This window comes from Corvus hawaiiensis, chromosome 2 (genome assembly GCF_020740725.1).
Source record: "Corvus hawaiiensis isolate bCorHaw1 chromosome 2, bCorHaw1.pri.cur, whole genome shotgun sequence".
NCBI lineage: Eukaryota > Metazoa > Chordata > Aves > Passeriformes > Corvidae > Corvus > Corvus hawaiiensis.
In genome coordinates, this window is record NC_063214.1 from 33,759,671 (window position 1) to 33,784,469 (window position 24,799).

Here is a 24,799-nt window from a genome sequence, read left to right on the forward strand (position 1 = left end):
GGGAGATTGGAAGCAATCCAGGTCAGGGATGTGCGGTACATCCATAGGCATCACACCTTTCCCTCATTGACCAGAGAGCTGTTGGTGGGTCCTTGCAACCTGCACTTCCCTGGCATGGAACATGGTACATGCCATCCCAGGGACATGCAAGGCATGTGGCATATCCCAGCTGGGCACAGTGACATGGCTCATTAGCTTTTTTAACAGCTAAAACCAAGAAGTATCTGTCGTGGGTAGGAGGTTTCCTCTCCCCATGCTGCACCTCTTAACGTTCCTCTCTAGCATATGGTGCTCATCCTTGAGTGCATTCCTCTGGAATTATATCATGTCTCCAGGAGCTGGAGTGCAGCAAGAAAGTATCATCGTGGCAGGAGCCAGCACAGGAACCGTCTACGGTTGGCTGTCAGGTGAGCGTCTCCAAGGGCTGAGGCTCTAGGAGAGGGTTGCTGGGATCATTTTTGCTTTCAGTAATTGACTAGTTGAGAAAGAAGGAGATTTAATCCTCCCAAGGTTAATGCTGTGATTTAGGTAAAGCCTGGGTACTTGCAGGCTCCCTTCGTGCCTCACAGTGTGTTCTTGGGCACTGGAGGTGATGGGGCAGGTAGCGTCACCCGGTCTTTCTATAGCAAAATGCATTAGGACTGGCATAAAACTCTGTGTAAACCTCTCCTTTGGCTATGAAGCACCATGTGAAGGGCTGGTCTGTTCCCGAGTTTGTGCCAAAATAACAGAGACCTCCCATTCTGGGACATGTCGCTATGATAAAAATTCTGTCCGGGCTGAGTTTGAGATGGTTAAGAAAATATTTGTGTTCCTGGCCGAGATGAGGTCTCTGTTATACTCAGCGAGTGCCAGGATACTGAGGTCTCCTGCTCCTGGAAATGCTCACAGTTAACAAGCAGAGCTCAGAGGACGAGAAATAGGAGTTGTTAGGGGTAAAAGAATTCAGGGTGGTCATGCCAGAAGTGATTCTAAAGCAGGAGAAAGTCCTGAGCTCTTATAACCCTTGCAGGCACCTGTTTGACTGATTCCGTGCATCCAGGGCTGCTGGGAACCAGGTGTGGCTGCCAAAGCTCCCAGTTTGAGCAGTCCTGCAGCTGGAATAGCCAGGAGGCAATGGTGGGGCTGGGATGCTCAGATCCTGCCTGCTCCCAGAAAATACTGTGAATCCCTCCTGGTGCTACACCACTCCAACACCTGCCTTCCCTGCTCCCAGCCACTCAGGAGGCCTGGCAAACAATTTTCTTTCGGGAATGCCCCCTCTGGGCACAAGCACAGCTTGACTTGAGGCTGGAGAGCAAAATTGCTTTCAAAAGCCACAGGAGACTAATTCCTCCACCTGGAAATAAACTGCTATTAAGCTGACAGATTTCTGGGCTGAGCAGAGAAGAGGGAATTTTCTGCAAATCCCGATGCCACGGTGATTTAATTCCTAATTTTCCTGTGCTGGACGTGGCACCAACGTTTTCCCACTTGAGGCAAAATTCCCTGGAGTTGGGCTGCTCTTCCCTCAGAAAATGCATCTTTTCAAGGCATGAAGCTCTTGATGTGGCAGAAATTGTATTTCAGCCATGGATGTAAATGAGCTGCAAGTTACTGTATGGGCTGGCAGACCTGCCTGCACATGTTTTCCTTTTCTCAGATCCCAAAATACACCACCCTGCACCTTGATTTCCTTCTCCAGGGGGAATGAGGGATGCCAGAGGGGGAAGATTGCACAAGTGAAATAAACTACTAGCTGTTTAAGCACTAGGATGATAAATTATCTGTGGCCTCTTGCAAGCAGATGGGAATTGTGACATTAACAGTTGTAACAAAATTTATTTTAATAAGTCTATCCATTTCTTTATTAAATAAAGGAATTTTTTTTTTTTACATTTTACATTAAAAAAATAGAGCAGAGACTTTCAGCCGAGCAAGCATTTCAGTCCCTTCTCCCAAGAAACAAGCAATAGGACAAGAAGAAACAGCCTCAAGCTGCACTAGGGGATATTTATATTGCAAATTAGGGAAAATTTCTTCACCGAAAGGGTTGTCAAGCATTGGAACAGGCTGCCCAGGGAAGTGATTGAGTCACCATCCCTGGAGATATTTAAAAGATGCGCAGCTGTGGCACTTGGGGACATGGTTTAGTGGTGGGTTTGGCAGTGCTGGGCTAACAGCTGGATTCAATGATCTTAGCGGTCTTTCCCAACCTAAATGATTCCATGTTTGAAAACAGACCCATAGTGTGGAGCTGTAGGGTTTGGAGGTGCTGGGTTCCCTCTAGATCAATCCCACATGTCTTCTCTGTGGCCCGCGTGGTGGGTTGAGGGGCTGCTTGGCTTTGCCTTTGGGGTTGTGATATGCTTTTGATGCTTAATTTATCTTTGCCCTTGCTAATCTTATCTATCCCATCCCCTGTAACATCTACAAAAATCTCCCTAAAGGAGAGTTTTGTGGAAAGTCATTGAAGTTTTGGCTCAGCAATTTATGTCCACAGAGGAGAAAAGCCCATGGAGATAACCAAGGTCTGGGAAAAAAGTGGGATGGTGTCTTGTTTTTTCGTTCTTTGCCCCTTCTGGCTGTCTACAACCATTATTCCATGGGGTTTGATGAGATTTAAGTCTTACAAAGACACACTTGATGCAGAGCAATGGGGTTCTTGTCCAGATCAGGAAGTAGCATCTTGTCTCTGTTTATCCAGTTTCTCCCCTGCTCACTGGTTTCCACTTGAACATTGAGCTGTTGACTTTAACTCTTTGAGTGTGACTGCCCAGCCAATTCCTTATCCACTGAGTCATCCACCCACCAAATCTATGTTTCTCCATAGAGACTACTATGTTGTGTGGATCAGTGTCAAATGCTTTGCACAAGTCCAGGTAGATAATGTAAGTTGTTCTTCCCTCATCCACCAACATTGTAACTGTGTCATAGAAAGCCATGGGATTTGTCCAGCAGGATGTGCCCTTAGTGAAGTCATGTTGGCTGTCACCAATCACCTCATTATTTTCCATGTGCCTTAGCAAAGTTTCCATGAGGATCTGCTCCATGATCTTGCCAGGCAAAATAATTAAAGCATAAAGGAATTCATAGCAAAACCTTTTCTTTTTTTCTTTGGCATTCCTTGCATTTCATTCTGATTTTTCTCAGGGAGCAGGAACATGGAGCAAAGCATTCAGGCACCTGCAGGATGCCTTTTCGCTCCTGCTCAAGCACTTGGTGTCTCTTTACATTGAGCCATAAGGGCTAAAGTCACCACCCCAGTGGCTGAGCTTCCCCTCATCCTAATGCTTGCATGCACTGGTGAGGGAAATAGGGTTGCAAATCCCTGTCTTCATATCCTATTGGAAAATTTGGGTTAGCTCTGCTGTTCTAAGCAGCTTTGCAGTTCCCACTGATAAAACCACCAGTGTGAAGTGAAGGGTGATAACTTATCCCCTAAAAGTGACCTGTGCAATGTCTCCTGATGGAGGCCTCCGCAAAATCAAGTGCAATTTGGAAGAGCCAAGGGACTGATTCTCATCCTGCTGTCACTGACACCTGGAGTAACTCCACTGAACTCTCTCAAACCCATCTAACAAATGCAGGATCACACATAAAAACCAGATACTTCTTGGATTCTCATTAGCTCTCCTCTCCCCAAACCCAAGAAGTCTCAAACTCTGAGTATAAAACCAGGACTGTTTGCAAAGTGTCTCCCAAACCAGCAAACAACAAAAAGCAACAAGCAGGTCAGAAAACATTGTTCCAATTTACATCAAAATTTTTTCTGTGGGGTTTAATAATATTTATTGGGAGCTCTTTGTGGCATTTGTGTGGGGAGCCCTTCTGCAGGAAGAGGCAGTCTGAAGCAGGCGAAGCAAAAGCCTGAATGACCTTTACTTTCAATAGATTCACATGAGAAAAACCAACAACAAAAAAAGAGTAACCTTGTCAGCAGCAGCCTCTTTATTATGGGAGGGGTGTGTGTCTGCAGTAAGGATTTAATGGTCTCTGGCTGTAGGCTGGTTTGAGCTAGTTTTGCTGCCTGCTCAAATTGGCATATGGGATCTGGAGACCCGACCGCGATTGCATCTGTGGCGTCATTTGGGCTCAGCCCGGGAGAGTCCACACTGGAAAAGTGTAGCTGCTGCTAGTGCTGCACTTTAGTCAGTAATTATTCTAATTTTACAGAATAATTAATGGGTGGAGAAGGTGGGGAAAGGTCTCTTATGCAATTTTGTTGTCAAGAAGCAACTCTGGAGCATTCTGGTGCTCTGGAGCTGCTGTCCCAGCTGCCACTTAGCCTCCAAGATATTTAAAGAGAGAGAGAGTCAATTCTCTCTCTCTTTTTTGTTTTTTTCCCCCTTCAGTCTGGAGGATTTATGGCCTTTATCATAACCTATGCACTTGTTTCACTTTCCAATAACGTTCCTTTTCCCCTGACCCCAATTAGTGCTGGCAGCCAAGTGGGCCTTGTGAGCTTTGCTGTAAAGACTTTGTTTATTTCTTCACTTGGCTGATACAAGAGACAGAAGACAATCCCAAAATTTTCCTCCTGAAATACTGTTGCTAATCCAACTCTTCTGTCCTTTGCTAGAACAACAACTCTTATTTGGGATAGGTGGACTTCAGCCCTTCCTTTTTGCCTTTTTTATTTGAAATTTTGCTCTATTTTCTGCTAATCCAGAATTAGTATTGGCAAGAAACTTGGAAATTACCAGCATCTGTCCACCATGCTTTACAGATTCATGTCAAATCCAAACTGGTCTAGTTGTGGGCTGCTGTGAAAAAGGCAGACTCTGTTTTCCCCACTCCTGTGTGAGAGCTGGTAACCCTGTGGCCGATCACCTGAGTTGGTTGGAAAACTGACCCACCAAAGGGGAAAGAGGAAGATTAGAGGGGGTTTTGTTGGATGAGTGAGCTGGTTCATCCAAGTGCACCTAGTTATTGGGTGGGGTTAGGGTTTGGAAGATGAAGCCAAGAATGGGGTGGGAAGCCGTAACCAGGGAGACTGGGCATCCTACTCTCTCATGGACAAGGGAGAGAGGGACATCTCCAGGGATGTGTCTGGTCTTAGGTTGGTTTCATCCCCTTCATGAGCAATTTCTTTCTCTTCACCCCACCATAGAGACACCCTGGTGGTTTGGGGTTTTTTTTGCACTTCCTACCCATGTACCTCAAGCTTCTTTGGGTGAATTTGCGCCTTTAGCCCCAACCCCAGCTGCATTTCAGCCTATGCTTTGTTCAGAGGCGTGTTCAGGGAGGCTGAGGGAATGAAAAGAGAAGAATGGGGCAGCTGTTTCCTGACTCCATCAAACAGCAAACTTTAAAGCACCTCCCCTTGTGTTATTTCTTTAATTAGTCATTGATTTTTTGCTATGGGGAATTCCAGATTGGTGGTTGCCAGGGCAACTGGAGGTAGCCTAGGTAGCATCCTCTTAATATCAGCATTCCTGAAGAGGGGGACCAGTCCCCAAGCAATGGGCTTTCATCCATGGGGGCATGTGTCAGCTGATCTCCCTAATGAGAAAAGTCTTTAAGGGAGAGGAGTGCAGGGAGAAGTGTGAATTTGCAACGACACTGTAACAAAGCTTTCCTCTCTCCCATCTCGCTCCCTGACCACCAGCTGAGACCTGGAATTCCTCTGCAGTCTGGTTTTAATGTTGGGGGTTTTTTGGCTGGGAAATCTCAGTGCGAGTCTTCTGTGTGTGTCTTGCCACACAGCTATGCAGTGGATGAGCATAGCAGGGAGAAGGCATACGGGCATCTGCAGGCTCAAGGAGAGATGTGGGATCAGGGGAGAAGGCTGGCACTCTGCTAGGAGCTTGGTCCAACACTGGCTCCATTAACCACCACGGGGTCTCCTTAGGCTTGTCTCAGAATATTTGCCTGGCAGAAAGGATGAGCAGGATATAAAGACCAGAGCCCTGCAGTCACTACAGGCACCTGAAATGTGGGGGATGATATTGCACCCCCAGCAGCTCCTATTGCAATCAGCAGGTATAACAACCCCCTAGAGCTGCCAGACAGCCAGATCTTATACTGGGATCTCTCCACACCTCAAGAGCCATAGAAATGAAGAGGACATGGCTGAACCAGCCCCAGGGTTGGCTGCTTTCTCCCGGTGACTTTTCCCTCACTATCTTAGGTGATGGTGCCAGTGGTTTCTTGAGTGTTTTCCTAAATGAATCTCCCCAGTGCTGCAAGACGATGACTCCTCTTCCTTTTACAAGGGGATACCTTGGCTTCCTGCCTTTATCAACAAAGCAGCTTGTGGGCAGCAATCCAAAGGCATTTTGCTGCAGTTTCAAATACACACTGTACACAGAACTGTAAATGCCTGCGGTGTGTTTCTTTTCCCATTTCAAAGAGAGCTATCGATTGCTCCACACAATGATAAAACATGCCTGTACCTGACTAAGCTCTTTGCTGATTATCTGGCAATGCAAGAGTCTCTTTCTTGGACTGGAAGGTGACCAGTAATTTTATTTCTCCCATCTTTTGTCAGAACTATTAACCAAGTGGCATGTTAGCCTATGATGCTCCGTGCTGCTCCATAAGGGAGTTTTTAACTGGTACTAATGGATGGTATCCCATCTGCAAAGCAATTGCAGAGCCAGTAAGGGACAATCTGTGGCAGTGCTGTGAGGAGGAAAGAGGCAATAGATGCTGTGCAAATACTTCAGCTGAGCTTTGTGTACTGCACTTCAGCTGTGTAATGTTTTGTCTTTGCTGCTGGCTGGAGTGATGGATGTTGCAGTGGGAGTCACTGTATCTGCCCACTTCTGGCAATCATTTTTGAGACTGATCAGGAAGGGAATTCCCATGTCAAAAGGGCACAGCTCACACAAAAGTGAGCAGCTGCATATCAAAGCCCAGCAATGGTTTTAATTCTCCTCTCAATTCATAGAATCATAGAATAGCTGGGGGTGGAATAGACCTTTTAGAGGATATCCAGTCCAACTCCTCACAATAATGAGAAACATCTTCAACTAGATCAGGTTGCTCAGACCCCCATCCAACCTGCACTTGAATGCTTCCAGGGATGGGGCATCTACCACCTCTCTGTGGAAACATGTGCCAGTGTTTTACCACCCTCATCACAAAAAACTTCTTCCTTACGTCTAGTCTAAATCACCCCTATTTTAGTTTAAAACCATTATCCCTAGTCCTATCACTACAGGCCCTATTAAAAGACTGTTCCCAGTTATATTAGGGCTTTGGATTTTTTTCTTACTTTTGTTCAGATGACCCAGAAGGAGCCCATGAAGGTTTTAGCAGTGCTCAGAAAGTAAAATTTCATGCTGGTGTGCCTTTGGACTTCCTGGTGTATGATCCAGCTCCCACCAGAGCTGAAACAGTTCTATGAGGAACTGAGCTGCATACTTGAGGGAGAAGTTGGGAGGGGATTTCCATGTTGAGACATCAAGTGGGAATAGCCACGGGGTGGAATTTGGGAGAAGAAATACCAGTAGACTGGGCTGACACCACTGTGGGTACTTCTCTGTACGTGAGACATTTCACATTTGAGGTTTTGCAGTTTTAGTTTACAAGGAGCTCCCCACTGTTTTAACTGCCCCTGGTAATAAAATAATTCAGTGCAATCCAAAAGCAGCTTCATGAAAAAAAATAATAAGAGTAGTATTTATTTTAGGAGGGACTGCATAAGGCAGCAAGCTATATCTGTCTGCATAGAACCAGGGGGGATCAGCCTTGATGTCGTCAGGAAAGGGATATCTGGGAATGTGTCTGCAGAGAAGAGCCCTTCCCGCTGTGTCCCCTCTGCACATATATGTGTTTTCTCAGGAAACAGTTGAGATGGGCTGAGAGTAGGGCTCATCTTACCAATTTTCTGTTGTTTCTATAGAATAATGGACCCCAGAGGATTATGAGTTGGCCTTTAGCAATGGTTTAGTTGCAGGCAATTTGGCCAGAGTCCCAATCTCTGCTGTCTATTTGCAGGAGATCTGGAAGACACTGCCATACAACTCACATCAGTGATCAGGACAGTATTTTTGCAACATTTTTCCCCCTTTGCCCTTGTTTTGCTCATTGGAAGTAGTCCCCAGTCAGTGTCCTGGGAATGAGAGCAGGGCCAAGAAGACCATGCTGAGAAGGGACAGAAACTGATGACAAGGGGTGGGTGAGGGGAGATGAAGTGCGAATTTCTAGGAAATGGTCTTGGGAAGGTGCAAGGGCTGTGAGGAAGGAGTCTCAGCCAGATCAAAGGGTGCGTGGGAAAGATGATACCGCAAGGAAGTTAATGAAGTGCTTTTGAACAGTGGTGGGAAAGGTAAGAGCAGAGACCAGGGAGGCTGAGGTGGGGATGGGAGCATTCATTTAAAGGGGATTTCTTTTACTCTTTTCTTGTTAAATGAGCAGCTGTCACGTGAATGTCTGTTTATGGCCAGCAGTGTAGCCAAGGACCAGTGCTGATGGATCTGACCAGTGCTGATGGATCTGTTTGTCAAGTTTGGTGAGATTTTCTGTTTCCAGCCTTCTGGAGACCTTGTTTGTAAGGCATGAGGAGTCATCACCCATGACTGCAATAGGAACCAGTGAGGACAGTCCTTGCTGCCTCTGTTGACCTGCAGGATGCTGACATGCTCCTATTTACCCTCTCCAGAGACACAGAGATAAAGCTTCTTTTGGCTGTCTCTTGAAACCATGCAGCTGCTGTTGCCCACTGTTGTGTGGACGAGATGTCAAGGATGTGATCTGAAGAGGTTCAGCAAAGCTGGGGAGTGCAGATCAGCTCTCTGCTTCTCTTGTGCGAGATGATGGAGGGACAGAAATGTCTTGGAGGGAGAAGGGTCAAGACCAAAGCAGTGGAGAGAACTCCTTGCTTGCTGGCATTGTTAATCAGAGAGAATACTTAATGTAATTAGCAGAGGCTCCCCAAAGACTGTATATGAAGCAAATTATCTCTCTCTACTGTGCAGAGGGCTGGGCCCACCACAGCAAAGGCTGGGTTAGACTGAACAAGCCTTGGTTCCTCTGCTCTGCTAGGAGCTGCCACCATCACCTGATACAAATCCATGATCTTAACTACCTAAAAACTTCTAAATTTGCATCTGAAGTCCAGGCAAGGGAGATATGATGTCAATTTGGGCAATAAGGAGCTGGCCTTTTTAGCTCTTCATCCTGGGTGTTGTTTTGAGGATGCTGTTGCCTGTAGGAAATTTGAATGGAGCTTTGGTTTCTCCTCTCCCAGTAAGGTCTTTAGACACCAAAGGCTCCCACAGCCTAAATGATTTCTCCAAACTGTCAGTGCAGGGTCCTGAAGTCAGTGCTCCCAAATCTCACAGGGATGCCCTGACATCAAGGACCTCTGTGTGCTGAAGTTTGCCAGGTTGTAAAATGACTCAGCGTTTGAGCTGTCATTTAGCTTCTTCCATGGTCCGCTCAAAATCATACATGCTTGATAGATCATGCTTTAAGGTAGCCTACTGTTCTTACAGCTCATTTCCAGTTTTGTCTCCACTTGATTACATCTGTAAAGACTGCTGACCCAATTTATTTTCTCCATTAAGTTCCCACTGGGTTTATAACATGAGAGACAAAGTCTTTGGGATGTCCATGCTATTTAAGGGTATGCTTAATCTCTCCCTTTGTAAAGAGAAAGGACAAGACTACATGAGTCAAACAGTAAAATATCTTTCATAAAGTAATTTCTACAGCAATTAAATCTGTTTTTCTATTGCCTTGCTTTCCAGGAGAACAATGCATTTCCTGGCCTGGTTCAATTTGCTGCTTCTCCTTCCTTGTTTTGGTACCACCAAAACCTGCTTCCCTGGCTGCCACTGCGAAGTGGAAACCTTTGGTCTCTTTGACAGCTTCAGCTTGACCAAGGTGGACTGCAGTGGAATAGGCTCACACATTGTTCCTGTCCCAATCCCTCTGGATACCTCCTACTTGGATCTATCATCAAACAAACTGGAAACAATAAATGAATCGATGCTTACTGGCCCTGGATACACCACCCTGGTGAGTCTCGACCTGAGCTACAACAAAATTGCCAAGATTTCCTCCACAACATTCTCCAGGCTTCGGTACCTGGAGTCCTTGGACCTGAGTCACAACTCTCTGGAAGTCCTTCCAGAGGACTGTTTCTCCAGTTCTCCTCTAGGTGACATAGATTTGAGCAATAACAAACTTTTGGATATAGCTGTGGACCTTTTTACTTCAAAAGGTCAAGGCAAATCCCTGAATGTGGATCTATCCAATAATATGCTCAGCACAATTACAAGGCACCATGAAAAGAGCATCCCTAACATCCAGAACTTAAATCTTTCCGGAAACAGGCTAACATCTGTACCAAACCTTCAAGGCATTCCTCTCCGATATTTAAACCTTGATGGAAACCCTCTGGTTAAGGTTGAGAAAGGAGACTTCGCAGGGCTGAAAGACTTGATTCATTTATCCCTCAGTGGCCTGCGTGGCTTTAGAGAGTTATCTCCTCATAGCTTCAAGGAACTCCAAGCCCTCCAGGTTCTGGATTTATCTAACAATCCCAACTTGAAGTCACTGACTGCTGAAGTTATCTCTGGTCTGAACTCCCTACAAGAGCTCAACCTCTCTGGGACAGGCGTGTCATCCTTGCCAAAGACTTTGCTGAAATACCTGCCTTCCATCAAAAGCATCACCTTAGGGAAGGACATACAGTGTCTTAAGACCATCAAAGAAGGACAGTACCACCGACAAATTGGGCTGACCAAAAAAGAAGTCCTCAGTTGCCATGACAGCCATGGGTCCGTAGCAGCAGCACCTTATGTTTTGTGATGAAAGCTGGGGAGAAGAAGGGGTGGAGCAGGGAGGGTGGAGGGGCCACGGGACTTGTACAGGTGTCGGACTGAGATGGCTTGCAGTGTGCCTTTTGTAAAACTGTCAATAATTTATATATTTGTATTTGCCAATAGGTGATTGTTTGTGGATTTTATAAACTCTCAAATCTCAGCCCGCATTATCTGCTGGCTCCAGATTTTACCCGGTGCATTGAGGTCCTCACTCATCCTGTTGGCTCAAGAGCAGCAATGCTGGACAATGTGGGGACAAGTTGCTCTGCAGGTCCCAGGGCAGAACAGTTAGTCTGGAGCAAACCCTTCATGCCTCAGATATGTTTGTAGGAGCAAAGCTACATCTCTGCAGAGCACACACCAAAATGTACCAGCTCTGTAGCTGCTTGCTTACAAACCCACGCATCATCCTTCTTTTAATTATTACTTCCCAAAATGTGCCTTCTGGATGTTGCCTTCATTAGGAGCACCCTGTTCTCTGTCATGCACTTTCAGTCTTGAGGAAACATTTCCAGACAAACCTGAATACAGGGTGCACCTAATGTGCTGGGTTTTACATGTTATTTGCATAGGTGTGCAACAAACACTGAGTAAGTCGAGAAATTTTCCCACCAATTTCTCCTTGTTTTCCCACCTTGATCCTTTTCATGTCGAATTAACTTAGGCCCAGTTTTGGCAACCTCCTGTCTTTTTAACCTCAGTGAGCCATTGGTCAGAGATGATGTGCAGCAGAGGAAGGGAAGCAGAGGGGTCTGCTAACAACCACATCTCATCCAGGAACTAGCCCTTGATGAAGGAGGTTGCAAAGGGAAGAGATCATGTAGCCTAGCTCAGAAAAAAAAAAGGAAAATAATCCCTCCTCCCTTCCTGGGGAAGCTTGGAAGGAAACTTTGACAGGGATTCTTTCTTGATGACCTTATCAAACCAAGACCCAGGCCTAGAGGATATGAGAGTAAGTTGTTTCCAGGCTGACACTCCCCATCTGAACACATCTGCAGCTCATCTGGGCATATGTGAGGCAACTTCCAGTGCCAAAACACTCTTGAGAATGTGCCGGGGAAGAATTAACACTGATGCCTGTGGCCCCAGAGCACTTTGCTTATCAGAGAAAAGATCTTTGGGTTTTTTTCCAGAGTTGTGGCTTTTCTTTCACTCACACAGGTCCTGTGTTGCCAAGTGAATCTGATAAACTGAAATCTGATAAAAATCCTGGTCCCCAAAGGTTTACTCAGTTTTTTTTTTTCCTCCACTGCTGAAATGCCTGCAAAGGGGAACCTCTCTGGACCCTCTTTTTTTCCAGTGTAAGAGGAAGTGGGAGAAGACAGCACAGCATGGCTCAATGCCATATGTGAAGCCTTCAATTTGCTTATAGGAGCAATGCAGGTGTCTGCTGAGGTCTGGTCCACATCTGGCACTCTCTGTCCGGGGGGATGGGATGTTATGGATGGGGGTCCTGCTCAAGCTGATGTGCAGTTTGGTCTCTAAACCCAGCCCCGTATCAGGGCCACCTTCAATGTTTGATTGAGGGAGATCCATGTAAAGGTGTTGCAGATATAAACTTATCTCACAACTGTCCTTGGGAGTGTTGGGGGAAGCTCAGATTTTGCCCTCATACCCCCAAAAATCTTTGAAAGTGGAAACCCTGTTGCCCAAACCCACTGACTCCATAAAAGTCAGAGTCAACACTTAACTTCCATCTATCTCCATTTCAATCATTTGTTTGGGGACCTTAGGGTGGGATTTTTACCCCTTCCTTCAGTTTCGGGGCTTTTCCCCCTCTACTGAGCCTTTGCAATGCTTGACCAGCCTTCAAAATCACAGGAAACATGTTGATTTTCTTAAAAAGGCAATGGGGCTGCCTGTGGGCAGAGATCTGGAGGGGAACAGGAACAAACTGCACTGCAAGACAGGGACAGTTTCTGAGGAAGGATGTGGGGGTTTTACTGGTTCTTGCCTTTTTAAGTGAATTATTTTCTGCTGGCAGAAAATGTATTTTTAAAAGAGAAATTGTTTAATTTTTTAAGTCTGTACATAGATGAAACATTAGGGTTATCACCTACTGTCAAAGTTACTGTCTTTGCAGCACTGTGGTAAATTTAAAACCCAATGTGACAATCCAGTTGAAGACTGCAAGATTTCCTTGTGTAATCTCATGCTAGCTGCTAGCTAAACTAGTCTTAGCAAAAGCTGGCAAATACTGTCGCTGTGTTTGTTTTCCTAAAGAACCTCTGCAGCATTGTAAGGCTTTGTGGTTACTCACAACATAATAAAGTGATTTGGAGGAGAATAAACCCAGATCCCCCAGATTTATTGCTTTAGTGCTGAGCAGGTGGCAGCTGTCACTGGGTCTGAAGTGCGACATAGCTTCTCTCCTTGCTCCACTGATCTCCATCGCCCTCATGGGTGTTGCATCTCTAAACTAGGGGCAGGATTTGTCCCATGGTGCTTGGCTCACTGTGCTCTTCAGTGATGGAAAGGCTTGAGAGCTTCACTGGTTGACTTGAAGGAAATTAGGAACACATGGCAGTGAAGCAGCACAGAGTATGTAGTGCAAATTCCCTGCTCCAGGACCTGCTCAAAGCTCGCGGAGACCTCTTCATGGATTTGACCAGTCTGGGAGACGGTCTGCTAATGTTGGAAGGCTGGATTTGCATCGGGGTGGGGGGAATGATGTGGAGAGAGACCACAAAACTATGGAAATGTTCAAGAACATGTAGATGTGGTGCTTAGGGATACAGTTTAATGGTGGACTTGGCAGTGCTGGATTAGTGGTGGAACTTGATGATCTTAAAGGTCTTTTCCATCCCTAAGGATTCTATGATTCTGTGGAGGTGGAAGGGAGCAAAGGGGCGCAGAAGCGATGCCGCAGCACAGAAAGCTGAACAGTGCCAGACCACAGAGCTTCTGGCAGTGAGATACACATAATCCAGTCTCAGCACACTCCTTTGCAGAGCTGGGGCTGCTGCACAGAGGGCTGAGACCATGCAGAGCCATTGCACCTAAAGAATAAACAGAAACCTCTCCGGAGGGGTCTTCCTGCTCTTAAATAACATATTTGATTCTAAATGCTTCTTGGTGCTGTGTGTAAAGGTGGTGCAATTAGAGAACCGCTGAGGAAACTGCCTCTGGGAAGCTGCAGTGTTCCTGTTCCTCCCAAGCCTGAAGGAACAACTGCATCTTCCATCCAGGCAGGCAGACTTGCAGGCTGCCCAGAAGGGACTGTTGGTTCTTTATCTGTTTCCCCGAACTGCCCTGTCCTTCAGGATGGCGCACAAGGTAGTCAGACAATAGCCTGGGGTGTGAGATCACCAGAGAAGGCCAAATCTTGCTCACACGACTATTATGGACTGTAAGGGAAAAGCCACCACCAGCCGTTATAGATGACTGCTCCTCTGGTATCCACCACATGGCTGTGACCATGAAGCTACACCACCACACTCCTTTGGGATGGAATCACTTCTGCCCTGGGGTGTGGGCTCAGTCAAAGCGGTGGAGAACGTCCTCCTCTCCTGGGGAAGGACACTGTCCTGGGACCCATGGGTCTGAAGCTGTATGCTCCCACTTCCTTGTGAATGCCCCACATATGTGATGCTCCAGCACTGTGTTAGACCTTGTCCCTGCCAGTACTCCTTTGCCCCTTTGCCTTAACATCTTATTTTGCTACTGATTTTTATTCATTATTAATGACTTATTTCAATTATTGTTAATTAAAATATTGCTTCGATTATTATTTCTTATTTAAACAGCCTTTCCAAAGTCCTCTGAATGGGAAGAAACAGGCAAGCCTCTACCAGCAACAGGAGCCCCCACATCCATCCCACGTGTGTCCCCTCTGCACCAGTGGGGCACAAACACCTGAAACAGCACTGATGTCCCCACAGAGGAGGAAGGGCACATGGGGGCTTCAGGCTTGGATAAGTTGAGGAGGCCCTCATTCAAGCTTTCAGTCAGCTTGATAACACAGTGTAATGGACGCCTGGTGTCAGGCATCAACAGTCAGCCATGCCAGGAAAGCCAGCCAGGTTGGTTAGCTGCAAGCTTTGGCTGTCTCCACAACCACCTCAGCTCTGCAGCCAGATATGTTTGCCCTGGCAAGCAAGATGGGCGTTTTAATTAGAGGCTCAACATTTTTAGAAGCAGGAAAACCTCAGCAGAGGCTCAGCAATAAGGCTAGGCTGGGTTAGGGAGGAGGAAGAAGTGACTGAGCTGGCATTTGCTTGTGGTGTTCTGTCTGCTGGAGAGTTATCAGCATCTTGCCCCTCCTTTCCAGTGCATGAGGAAAGAGAGTGAGGGTCACTTCCCCCTATCTGCCTTGTGCCCAGGGCAGCACAGGACAGCAATTCTTCTCTTTATTAGAAAATAAGCACCTCTCAGTACCCAAAAACTCTCATTTTCTTCTCATCAGTCTGCTGGAGCCGTTTCTCCTGGCTGTCAGCTGTCAGCCCACAGAAGTCCCTTGCTGACTGATTATGTGACTGACTTCATAACAGCAGTAAGTGCTGTCCCTTTTAAAAATAGCTGTTCCTCTGTACATTTTCCATTTTGCAGAAGGTTTTTATTTCCAGCACGTTTGTTTCACACAACCCTGGCTTGGTCAGGCGGGAAAGCACGGATGCACTCTTGCCATGCCAGAAAATAATGCTGCATGGCTGGGCATAATCCTTCTGCCTACCCTGGGATCTGCCTCCTAGGAAAGTTTTGGGGCAACAATACACTCTGATCCATGCATGTTTATAGAGTATTATTCCTGCTTCATCATCCCGCGATTTCTTCTTCCTTCCCTTTTTGAGTGGACAAGCAGACCTGGGAACCTGATTAAAAGATGGAAAATTGGAGCTGAAACTAGGCCATCAGATAAATCCTTTCCTGTAATAAGCAGGGAGGTAGAGTACCAGCCCTTAACCACAGCCTTTGTCTCCCAGCATTTGTATGCCTGTGTGCACCCATCCTCAGCGCCAAAACAAACCCACCCCCCCCCCTCCTGCCCCATCCCCACCCCTGCACTCACCGCCTTTCATTAATGGGATTAAAATAAAAGTGGTTCATGCTGCCACAGAGAAACACCCTGGAGAAAGCAGCAGCCCGCAGTGCCAGGCACAGTGCATCCCTCCGAAAAGCCCTGCCAGATGCAAAGAGGTTTGGGCAGGGGAATGCGCTGCCACCCTGCCCAGCTCCACCCATTCCAGTGGTCCAGCCTCCACTCTGGGTGCACTGCAGAAGGGTTAATCAGCCTGAAAAAAATCCTGGTAACTTTCCCACCACTGTGGAGATGTCCTTTAACCCCCGCTGCTGCCTGTCTGGACCTCTGCGCCACATGCTCCCCTCCCTCCTCTTCCTCGTTAGCAGTGGAAGTGTCACAGCACTTGCTGATAATTGACTGGGCCCGTGCTGGGAATTTGAACCTACATTTCAAAGAGATTGTTAACGTCCTTTTCCAGCTCTTTGAACTGTTTTGCTTTATTGTAGGTTAAAGGAAACACACAGCTTCTTCCTCCCAGAGCCTCTTTTGATGGGAGTGTGGCCCATCAGAGCTGGTGGGTTTTTACCAGCAATGATGTTGGTAGCATGGTGCTGCTAAGTGGCATGTGATGATGCATTTTGGGGCAATCAAGCTGCCCCATGAATTCAGAGGGGATTAAACACAAAGAAATGGTCCAAAGTTGGCCAAGGGACTGGCAGAAGTACGTGACATCACTGTCCTGACATGACATGGGGGGGTTTCAGCCAATGGAGAACATATGAAGGGCCACAGGTTATGGGTTTCTCACCCAGAAACTGGGTTCAAGCCCCTCTACCATGCTGGACTTTCTGGGTGGGCTTGAATACACGAATGACAATTTTTATGAAGTGTGTTTGAATGGGTGGTTTAAGTCACCCTGTGACCGCAGGGCAGTAGAAAGAAGTTGTCCTGACTTTCCTCTACATTACATGAAAGCCAGAACTTGTGTTGCCCTACAAAGTATCAAAGAAAAACCAGAGACCACCAGTTTTCAGACAGATCAGTGAGCTAAACCATCCCATCAGGCCATGCAGCCACTAAAAAAAATGCACAGCTGGACGAGGATGGTTGCCTGCAAAATGAGCACTCCAAGTCCCTCTTCCCAATAGTATCTGGACTCTAAGAGTGATGGCTGCATCCATCTTAGGTTCAAAACCAGTGTTCTGAAGGCTCCCAAGTACCTCTGAGCATCTTGCCTACTTACAGCCTACAGCTTGGCCCTGGCTGGTCTGCTGTGAAGATAAATGTGTGTAGGACTGTGACGTGTTGGACTATTAGGTTAGACAATGTCCTGAAACACAAGCTCTGTCTCACCAGACCTGTCACCTGCATTGGTAGCTCTCCGCTGACCATGGGGGTAATCCTTAGGCCTGTGGTAATTCTCTGACCTGTTAATCTGCTGTGTCTGTCAAAGGTAAGAAACTCCTGAAGAGGCTGTAGCTCTTCATGTGAGATTCACTGAGGGAAACAGCTTCTGGTTTGGTCCTTACCTGCAGTCTCCTTTGCAGGAACACAGGGGGCAAGGTTTTCCCCGTCTTGCTCCTAATCCTAATCACTAGTGTAAAAATCCTTCATTTTCCCCAGAAGTATTCATTCACAGAAATTTTCTCATTTAAATTTTTAATGAAGTGATTGTTTGCCTTCAAAAATCCCCCACACAACAGCTGCCTGCTTGTCAGAGTGCCATCTGGGACCTGCATCCAGAGACTGCAGAGGTGAAAATCCTCTTGAATAAACAGGAAAGGGGGAGGGCATGGAACATACACCTATGATATCCCATGAGAAATGCCTGGATAACCCATGGTGGCAATCATGTCACAATGCTATTTTTACCACTGTTTGTTAGATGTCCTGTGGCAGCATCCTCAGCCTCCCAAGGCAAACACTACTCTATGTCTAAATTGGAAAGGATCCTGCCTCAGGGATCCTGCAAACGATATCCAAAAATGGATACTGTCACAGAAAATATGAGATGATTAAGACAGTGTTTCAGTTAGTTTCCCCAAAACTCATCACAGCGTCGTACTTTTCCCTTGGTCATTTTAGGAACTCACTGTGACTCCATCAGGTCCCTATCTACTTGCCATAAGACTGCCCTAATGGTGTGTCAAGCCTTTTGAGAAGTCCAGTGGGCTTCTGCCTTTGGAATTTATTTCCCAGCTGGGTTTGAATTCCCCAGTGAGACATCTTTTCAGCCCAAAACATTCCCCATAAGAATATTCTTGTCTCTACTTTTGCTCCTCAGCTACTCAGAAAGTAGAAATATACATTCACACGCAAGCAGGCCAGTCTCTGATCCACAGAAAAAGTGAAGACACTTGGTGATGCCAGGGACAGAGGTGCTGTTCTGGGAAAGAACACTACGAGGCTCACAATGGGTTTGGGGTTCACTGTTTTGTGGGAAAAGTAGTGGTTTTCTGAGGCAACTCTGCAAATATGATTTTCTGAGTTTCAGCACCCCAGAAAAGCACTGGTAGAGTCATAAAATCAGAGAGTGATTAGAGTTGGAAGGGGCCTTAAAGATCAACTAATCCCAACTCCCCTGCCATGGGCAGGGACACCTTCCATTAGACCAGGGTACTCAGAGCCCCATCCAGCCTGGTCTTGATCATTTCCAGGGATGGGATGTCCACAACTTCTCAGGGCATCCTGTGCCAGTGCCTCACACCCTCACAGCTTCCCTCTTCTGAAGCTAAAAGTCAGAGCTAAGAAAAATGCATTTTTCCAGTATCTCAAAGCAGAATGGAAGCCCCACATCTGGCAGGGATCCTAGTGTCATCAAGGGAATACTGAAATCACTGTAACAGCCCCAGCAGCATAATGGGAGTGAGGTGGCAATTCCTTTCTTTTCTCTCTGCAAGCCACAGCAGAGGAGAGAGTCCCCAGGACAATCCTCATGTCAGGCATGGCCCCATTTCAGTACCACAGATCCCTGTATTACCTGCTGCAGAAGAGAAGTTAGTAGCCCAGTCTGAAGCATCAGTTTTACATGGCGGAGCAGCTATGCAGTTTCCAGCAGAGCTCTGGAGCCAGCCAAGCACCATTAGCCTAGTTTTTCAGCCAAGCAAGGAAGTCCTGGCTCCTGGCAGGCTTATTAGCTTTGGCACCGAGCTCCTCTGACACCCAGCCAAGGCATTCTGGCTGCAGCTGGACCTGCCTGGCTTCTGTCCCACAAGCTTGGGTCTCTCCTCATCACACCTCCCTACACTCTTGGTTCAGCTTGAGAAGCCCAAGACTGTGTGCCTGACCACCTGAGCCATGGGGATGGCTAGAGACTTGGGATTAGAGAGGCTGTTCAGACTCCAAACCTCTCGTATATCCAAAGATCCCTAAGGTTCAAACACTTCCTAGCAAAATACTTGGTTTTTCAGGAGCAGAGATTTTCCTTCCATCTTACAAAGGTGGTACTGAGCATAAGCAGGGATGAACCATTTGTTATATTTGCTGTTATCACTTATCTTCCCTCCTTCAAACTCTCAATATATGTTTGAAAGCCTAAATAAAAGCTGCATGGCTCTTCCCAGGGATTGAACTAATCTCAGAAGCAGTCAGAAGAAAGGACAAAATCCCTGAAGCTGACAGGTTCTAGAGATCCACTATATACTAGATCTTCCCTGATGATTGTGAAACTACACTCGGTATCAAATCATAGAACGGTAGAATGGTTTGGAAGGGACTTCAGAGACCATCCAGTTCCAACCCCCCTGCCATGGGCAGGAACACCTTCCACTAGACCAGGTTGCTCACAGCCCCGTTCAGCCTGGCCTTGAACATTTCCAGGGATGAGGCATACACAGTTTCTCCAGGCAACCTGTGCTACTGCCTCAGCACTTTTATAACAAACAAATGTTTCCTTATGTCTAATCTAAATCCACACCCCAACCTCTAATCTGAATGTTCCCTAGCCTCAGCCTGAGCAGGTGACTCCTCATCTTTATCCCCGCAGATGTGGTAGCGAAGTCACAAAATTAATGACTGACAGGGAACGATGCTGAGTATCAGCTATGTGGGAATTGCTGAGCCCCTGCTGAAGGCTGGTTCCCTCATTAACCACCTTAGGCACAGCTTGGGATGCAGCAGATAGCGTTTTTATCAGCTTTGCAGAAATTAACTGGGGGATCTGCTCTTCTCCCAGGTGCCAGCTACATGCTGCAGGTAAAACAGGGAGCAGACAGCATGCACAGAAAACAAAGGGTATGCTCTGTTCCAAGGAGATAAGAACAGAAATTGCCCCATGATGGTGACCTTGGTCACAAATTGCCCCATCATCAGGTAAATAGTGCTGGCAAGAGACAGAGCTTCCTCTAGCCCTAGTCAGCATCTCCCTGTATTGGGACAGGCAGAGGTGAGATTCAGGAGGGAATGGGGCTCTGGTTAGGGTGGCAGCCTCTGGATCGATCCCCTTCACAACCATGGCAGTAAAAGTGGTGCTGCCAACACACCAAGCTGCTAAGAGGGATGTCAGGGTGACACAGGTTGTCACTGCCTGTTCAGAAGTTGCACGCATTCGAGGGGAAAAAGAAATTATTAGATACCACTTCTTTTCATAAATAGTGAGACTTCTTCTGTCCTTGAGATGACTTTGTTAGGAAACCATGACACTGCACCTCCTCGTGGTGGTGGGTGCCACTTTTCTGCCAGGAGGAGGGTGCAATGTTAGCATCATCAGGAATGCAAGTCATTGCAAAATACAAAGCATGGAAAGTCTCCAGGCATTCCCGAAGCCAAAGCCTGGAGATCTCATATGAGTGTTTGCACATCACTTGGTCAGGCAGTGCCTGTCAATTTCCTGTAATATCTATATTAATAGGAGTCAGCCAGACCTCCAGAGAAGTAGCATAGCCACCAAATTCATCCATGCAAAGATACGGCACTGCACCAGAGAAGAACACATCTACCAGAGCTAAAGGCAATGGCACTCGGAAATGAAGGGGATCACCCACATTCTTTCCACCCCAAAGATAGGCAAAAGCACTTTCCTTCTGATCTACCTTGTCCAAGGAGGACTGATTTTTCTGGGGACAGGGAATGAGTTGCAATTAAGATTCAGCCTTTGCCTTAAGTTAACTTCTTTCTGGCATGAAAGTTTAGGTGAGCATGCGTTTCAAACCAAGTTAGATGTTCAGCTCATTCGGTAGATCCTTGACGGGCCAAGGCAGTCTGGCTCAGGCTCTGAAATCTCCAGGCCTGAGGTTCACAGGCATCTTTTTAAACATTTCATACATACAGAGGGACTGTAAATTCAGGATTAGGCTGACCACAGGATGCACTCAGCAGGATCACAGCCAGTCACTTGGAAATCCCTGACAGAGCTCTCTGGTCCCTGTTTGGAAGAAGGCAGCATGGCAAGGTGGATGGAGCTGAGAGCTAACCATCTGCAGCAAGGGGGAATCGTCTGCTGTAATGGCATCTGTCAGATCAATAGGCCTGGACAACTCACTGCCAGGAGCCATCAAGAGATGACCTGAAGAGTCATCTACATGGAATCTAACAAGTCTTGGGGAACCGCAGGGAAAAGGAATGGGCTGGCACAGGGCTTAGATCATGGCAATATTGGCAGAGTAGAAGGGAACAACCAGAAGGGTGAGCACCATCCGTTCTTAGCAAAACAACAGAGCAGTTAATTTGGGATTTCATCAGTGAGCTTGCAATCTGGACATATGTCTATAAACAGCCAGGTGGCAGAGCAGGAAACCTTCATCAGCATTCATCACACTTCAGCCGCTGAGCCTCTGCTGATAAAGGCAGCTGTGGCAGTGTCATACCTTGCTGTTCCTCCAAGGTATTCTGCTTTTTTCTTCTAAACTACATTTGATGAGATTATCAGAACATGCATTAAATGGTGTCAGAACTGGCCCCTTGACAGATCTCGAAACATGTCTGTAATGGGATGGGGTTGTAAACCTTTTCTTTACAGAGAAGGCAAAAAGTGGACAGCCATGGAGAAGCAGACAGGAGCAAGTCCAGGCATGGAGGATTAAAGGGTTCAAAGCCCAGATGCAGGCTCAGGAAGATGGACTGGGAAGGAGGCACTGGAAGGAGGTGCAGAAAGATTTTAAGGGGACTGAGAAGCAGATGGGGTTTGCAGGAGCAGTTCAAAGGTCTCTGGGTTGGGAAGTGTACTGGGCTGATATATAGGTACATCCACGGAAGGAGAGAGAGTCAAGGGGGTGTCAGTCTGGGAGACAAATACCCTGACAGATGCTATTTCACCCCTAAAGGGTGAGAGGCTGCCTTGAACTGCAGTGAGCTAGGGATGGGTGAGTGCCAGCCAAGCTGATGTGTCAGAAGAGGCTGACAAAGATCTTGGAGTATCCAAAACAAAGAAAGGTCTCACAGAAAGGACTCCTTGTTGCCTTAGTAGACAGCAGGCAAGGGCTGCTGGGACGTGATGGGTCAATTCTGCTGGCCACACACCAGGGGCTGGGGAACTCACAGAGGGCCAGAGATTAGCTGCACACATGTCAACATAAAGGTTTAGGAACATAACCTTATTCATCAAAGAGAAGGCTGAAAGGGATCACTGCATATGAGTATTTACTTAGGGAAAAGCTGTCTGATAGTGAGGCAGAGAAGGGGAGGTTCTTCAGCCAGGCTGATAATGGGAACAAGACATGATAGGTGGAAGATAGAAGTAGATTAATTCAGTCTTTGAAGTGGACACCAACTCACTGCTATGAAGGTAATTAAATATTGGAAAAGCTTATCAGGGAGGCTGCCAAGTCACCAGGGCTTCGGATGTTGAAATAAAGATTAGATATCTACAAAAGGAGACGCTCTAATCCAATTTCTGGGAAAAGTCTATTTTTCTGTATACATAAGGTCAGATAAGATGATCCTTGTGGTGCCTTTTGACAGTGCAGTCTGTGAATTCAGGAAGCATAAATTCCCCTGTGTAAGGAACCATCTTCATCTGGTACATGACGTGTTAGGCAAATCAAGGGGAAATACATTACACAGGCTGAGATCCCAGCTCACAAAGCCAAGAGCATACAGCCAACACTGGGAAGAGAGCTCAGAAATTCCTGGCTCTTTTCCTATTAGCCTACTGGAAGACAGATAAGCCTCCACATTTCTTCAAACCTCACATGAATTACAGAACTACTTAGAAGGGGTTGGTTTTCCCTGGTATATATATTGCAACAGCAACAAAGAGATGCAGTCTGACTGTGCTGAATTGATAAAAGCTGGAAAGGGTCCTCTACCCCAACAAATCTGAAATCTTGCTGAGGATATGAGCAAGAAACGACTCACCTGCTACTTGGCAGGGACAGCATGCAAATGTAGTCCTCCAACAACTCAGTGGCAAAATGTGCCAGAGGGAGAAACTCTTGAAAGTGTGTGTGTTTGTTCCGTCTAACTTTGAAGGGAGTCAGGAGTGGTTGGCACACAGGGTGACATTAACACATGAGACCATGAATGCCAGGTGAGATGAACTCCAAAGAGCCAGAGGAGGCCCAGACTGAAGCAGTCACAGCAGACAGATATTTTTCTAAGGCAAAGGGCTCTCTCTGACTATTTCTCAGCAGTGAAAATGGATTTTCCACATAATCCATCTAGAGTAACCTACAACTTCATCTAACAAGAAAAGAAAATTTAAGAGAGGCTGAAACTGCCTGTAAACACAGGTTGCTGTGTGGTCTTCTACACTGTCTGACTGGAGAGGATGCTAAAAAATCCCAATTCAGCAGTGTCACAGATGAGGTGTGGTAGCCAGAAGTCCAGACTGGTGATTTTCCTTTTTTTTGTTTCTTTTAATTATATATCTCTGAGAGGAAAATTTTAAAAAGGAGGGGAAGGTAAAGTTAAGACATGCTAAACAATGCAAAATAATGTCAAAATTTTCATTATGGACAGAAAGTGAATACCAAGCATTAAGCCACAATGAAGTTACTTTCAGTGGTTTCTATTATTTGGTAGATTTTTTTAAGCATCTCACTGAAACCCCCTTGGAAGACCCCTCTTGCTTCAAACAGAAGGGAATTTTTTTTTATCATTTTGATATCAGTCAGTGAAGCACAAAATCCAATTTCAGTTCAGGTCTCTCAGACAGCCCTGGGCACTGGTGATGCAGAGGCCTCTGTGCAAGCAGGAGCAGAGAGCGGATGGAGCCATCCTAGTGAACACACACACTCTTACACACTGCAGGAGTGGGTTTGCAAAGTCAAATCATGCAGGGTTTCAACCTTTCCCTCCTCTTCTGCTGTCTCAGGTCCCTGTTCCCAACAGGAAGAGGATTCTTTTTAGCCTCTTCTGCATGATTCCACACAGATCTTTCTCCCATGGGCTGAACTGGCTGCAAGGTGACCCTTCTGCCAGTGGGGCCTCATCCAGCTGCGTGGATGGAACTCTGCAGTGACAGGACAAAAGGGATCCTGCAATTGTCAGGGGCTGACCATTACCGATCGACAGGGGTGGGCCTAGTGGGAGTGAAGGACAAATAAGAACATGTATTGGCCCGATCAAAAGACCCCTCTGCCCACCCAGGAAATGCCCAAGAGGGTAAGTGCTGCTCCCCAGAGTGATTTCCTTGACTCCGGACACAGCCCTGGATTCTCAAGAGGCTTCTAAGCTGGGGCTGGTTTCTAACAGGCCCCAGTGGATTTAACTTCATGAAGCTAACCAGTTTCCCATGGAATTTATGTGACTTTGTCACACTGCCATGGTTCTTCAGCAAGGAATTACTCATTGCATGAAGAACAACCTGTGTGTGAGAGAGAGAAGTAATGAGGAGACAGGAGAGAGAGAGAAAGAGAGAGAAAGAGAGAGAAAGAGAGAGAAAGAGAGAGAAAGAGAGAGAAAGAGAGAGAAAGAGAGAGAAAGAGAGAGAAAGAGAGAGAAAGAGAGAGAAAGAGAGAGAAAGAGAGAGAAAGAGAGAGAAAGAGAGAGAAAGAGAGAGAAAGAGAGAGAAAGAGAGAGAAAGAGAGAGAAAGAGAGAGAAAGAGAGAAAGAAAAGACTAAAGCAGCGGCCCTGTCACTCCCTCTCTGTCCAGGGCTTTCTGCCACAGCAGAGATGGAATTACAGTGCTGGAGGAAACTC

The 24,799-nt window shown here is 46.6% G+C and overlaps 1 protein-coding gene across 6 annotated transcripts in view; it reads left to right on the top strand.

Moving 5' to 3' along the window:
* Positions 1-13,051, top strand: part of TSKU (tsukushi, small leucine rich proteoglycan) — a 30,252-nt gene extending 17,201 nt beyond the window's left edge. For all 6 annotated transcript variants that reach the window (XM_048294767.1, XM_048294771.1, XM_048294768.1 and 3 more), the window contains one exon: positions 9,681-13,051. In XM_048294767.1, the coding sequence (XP_048150724.1) occupies positions 9,688-10,746 (1,059 nt within the window). In that variant the 5' untranslated portion in view covers positions 9,681-9,687 and the 3' untranslated portion in view covers positions 10,747-13,051. The remainder of the gene's footprint in view (positions 1-9,680) is intronic.
* Positions 13,052-24,799: the final 11,748 nt, after the last annotated feature.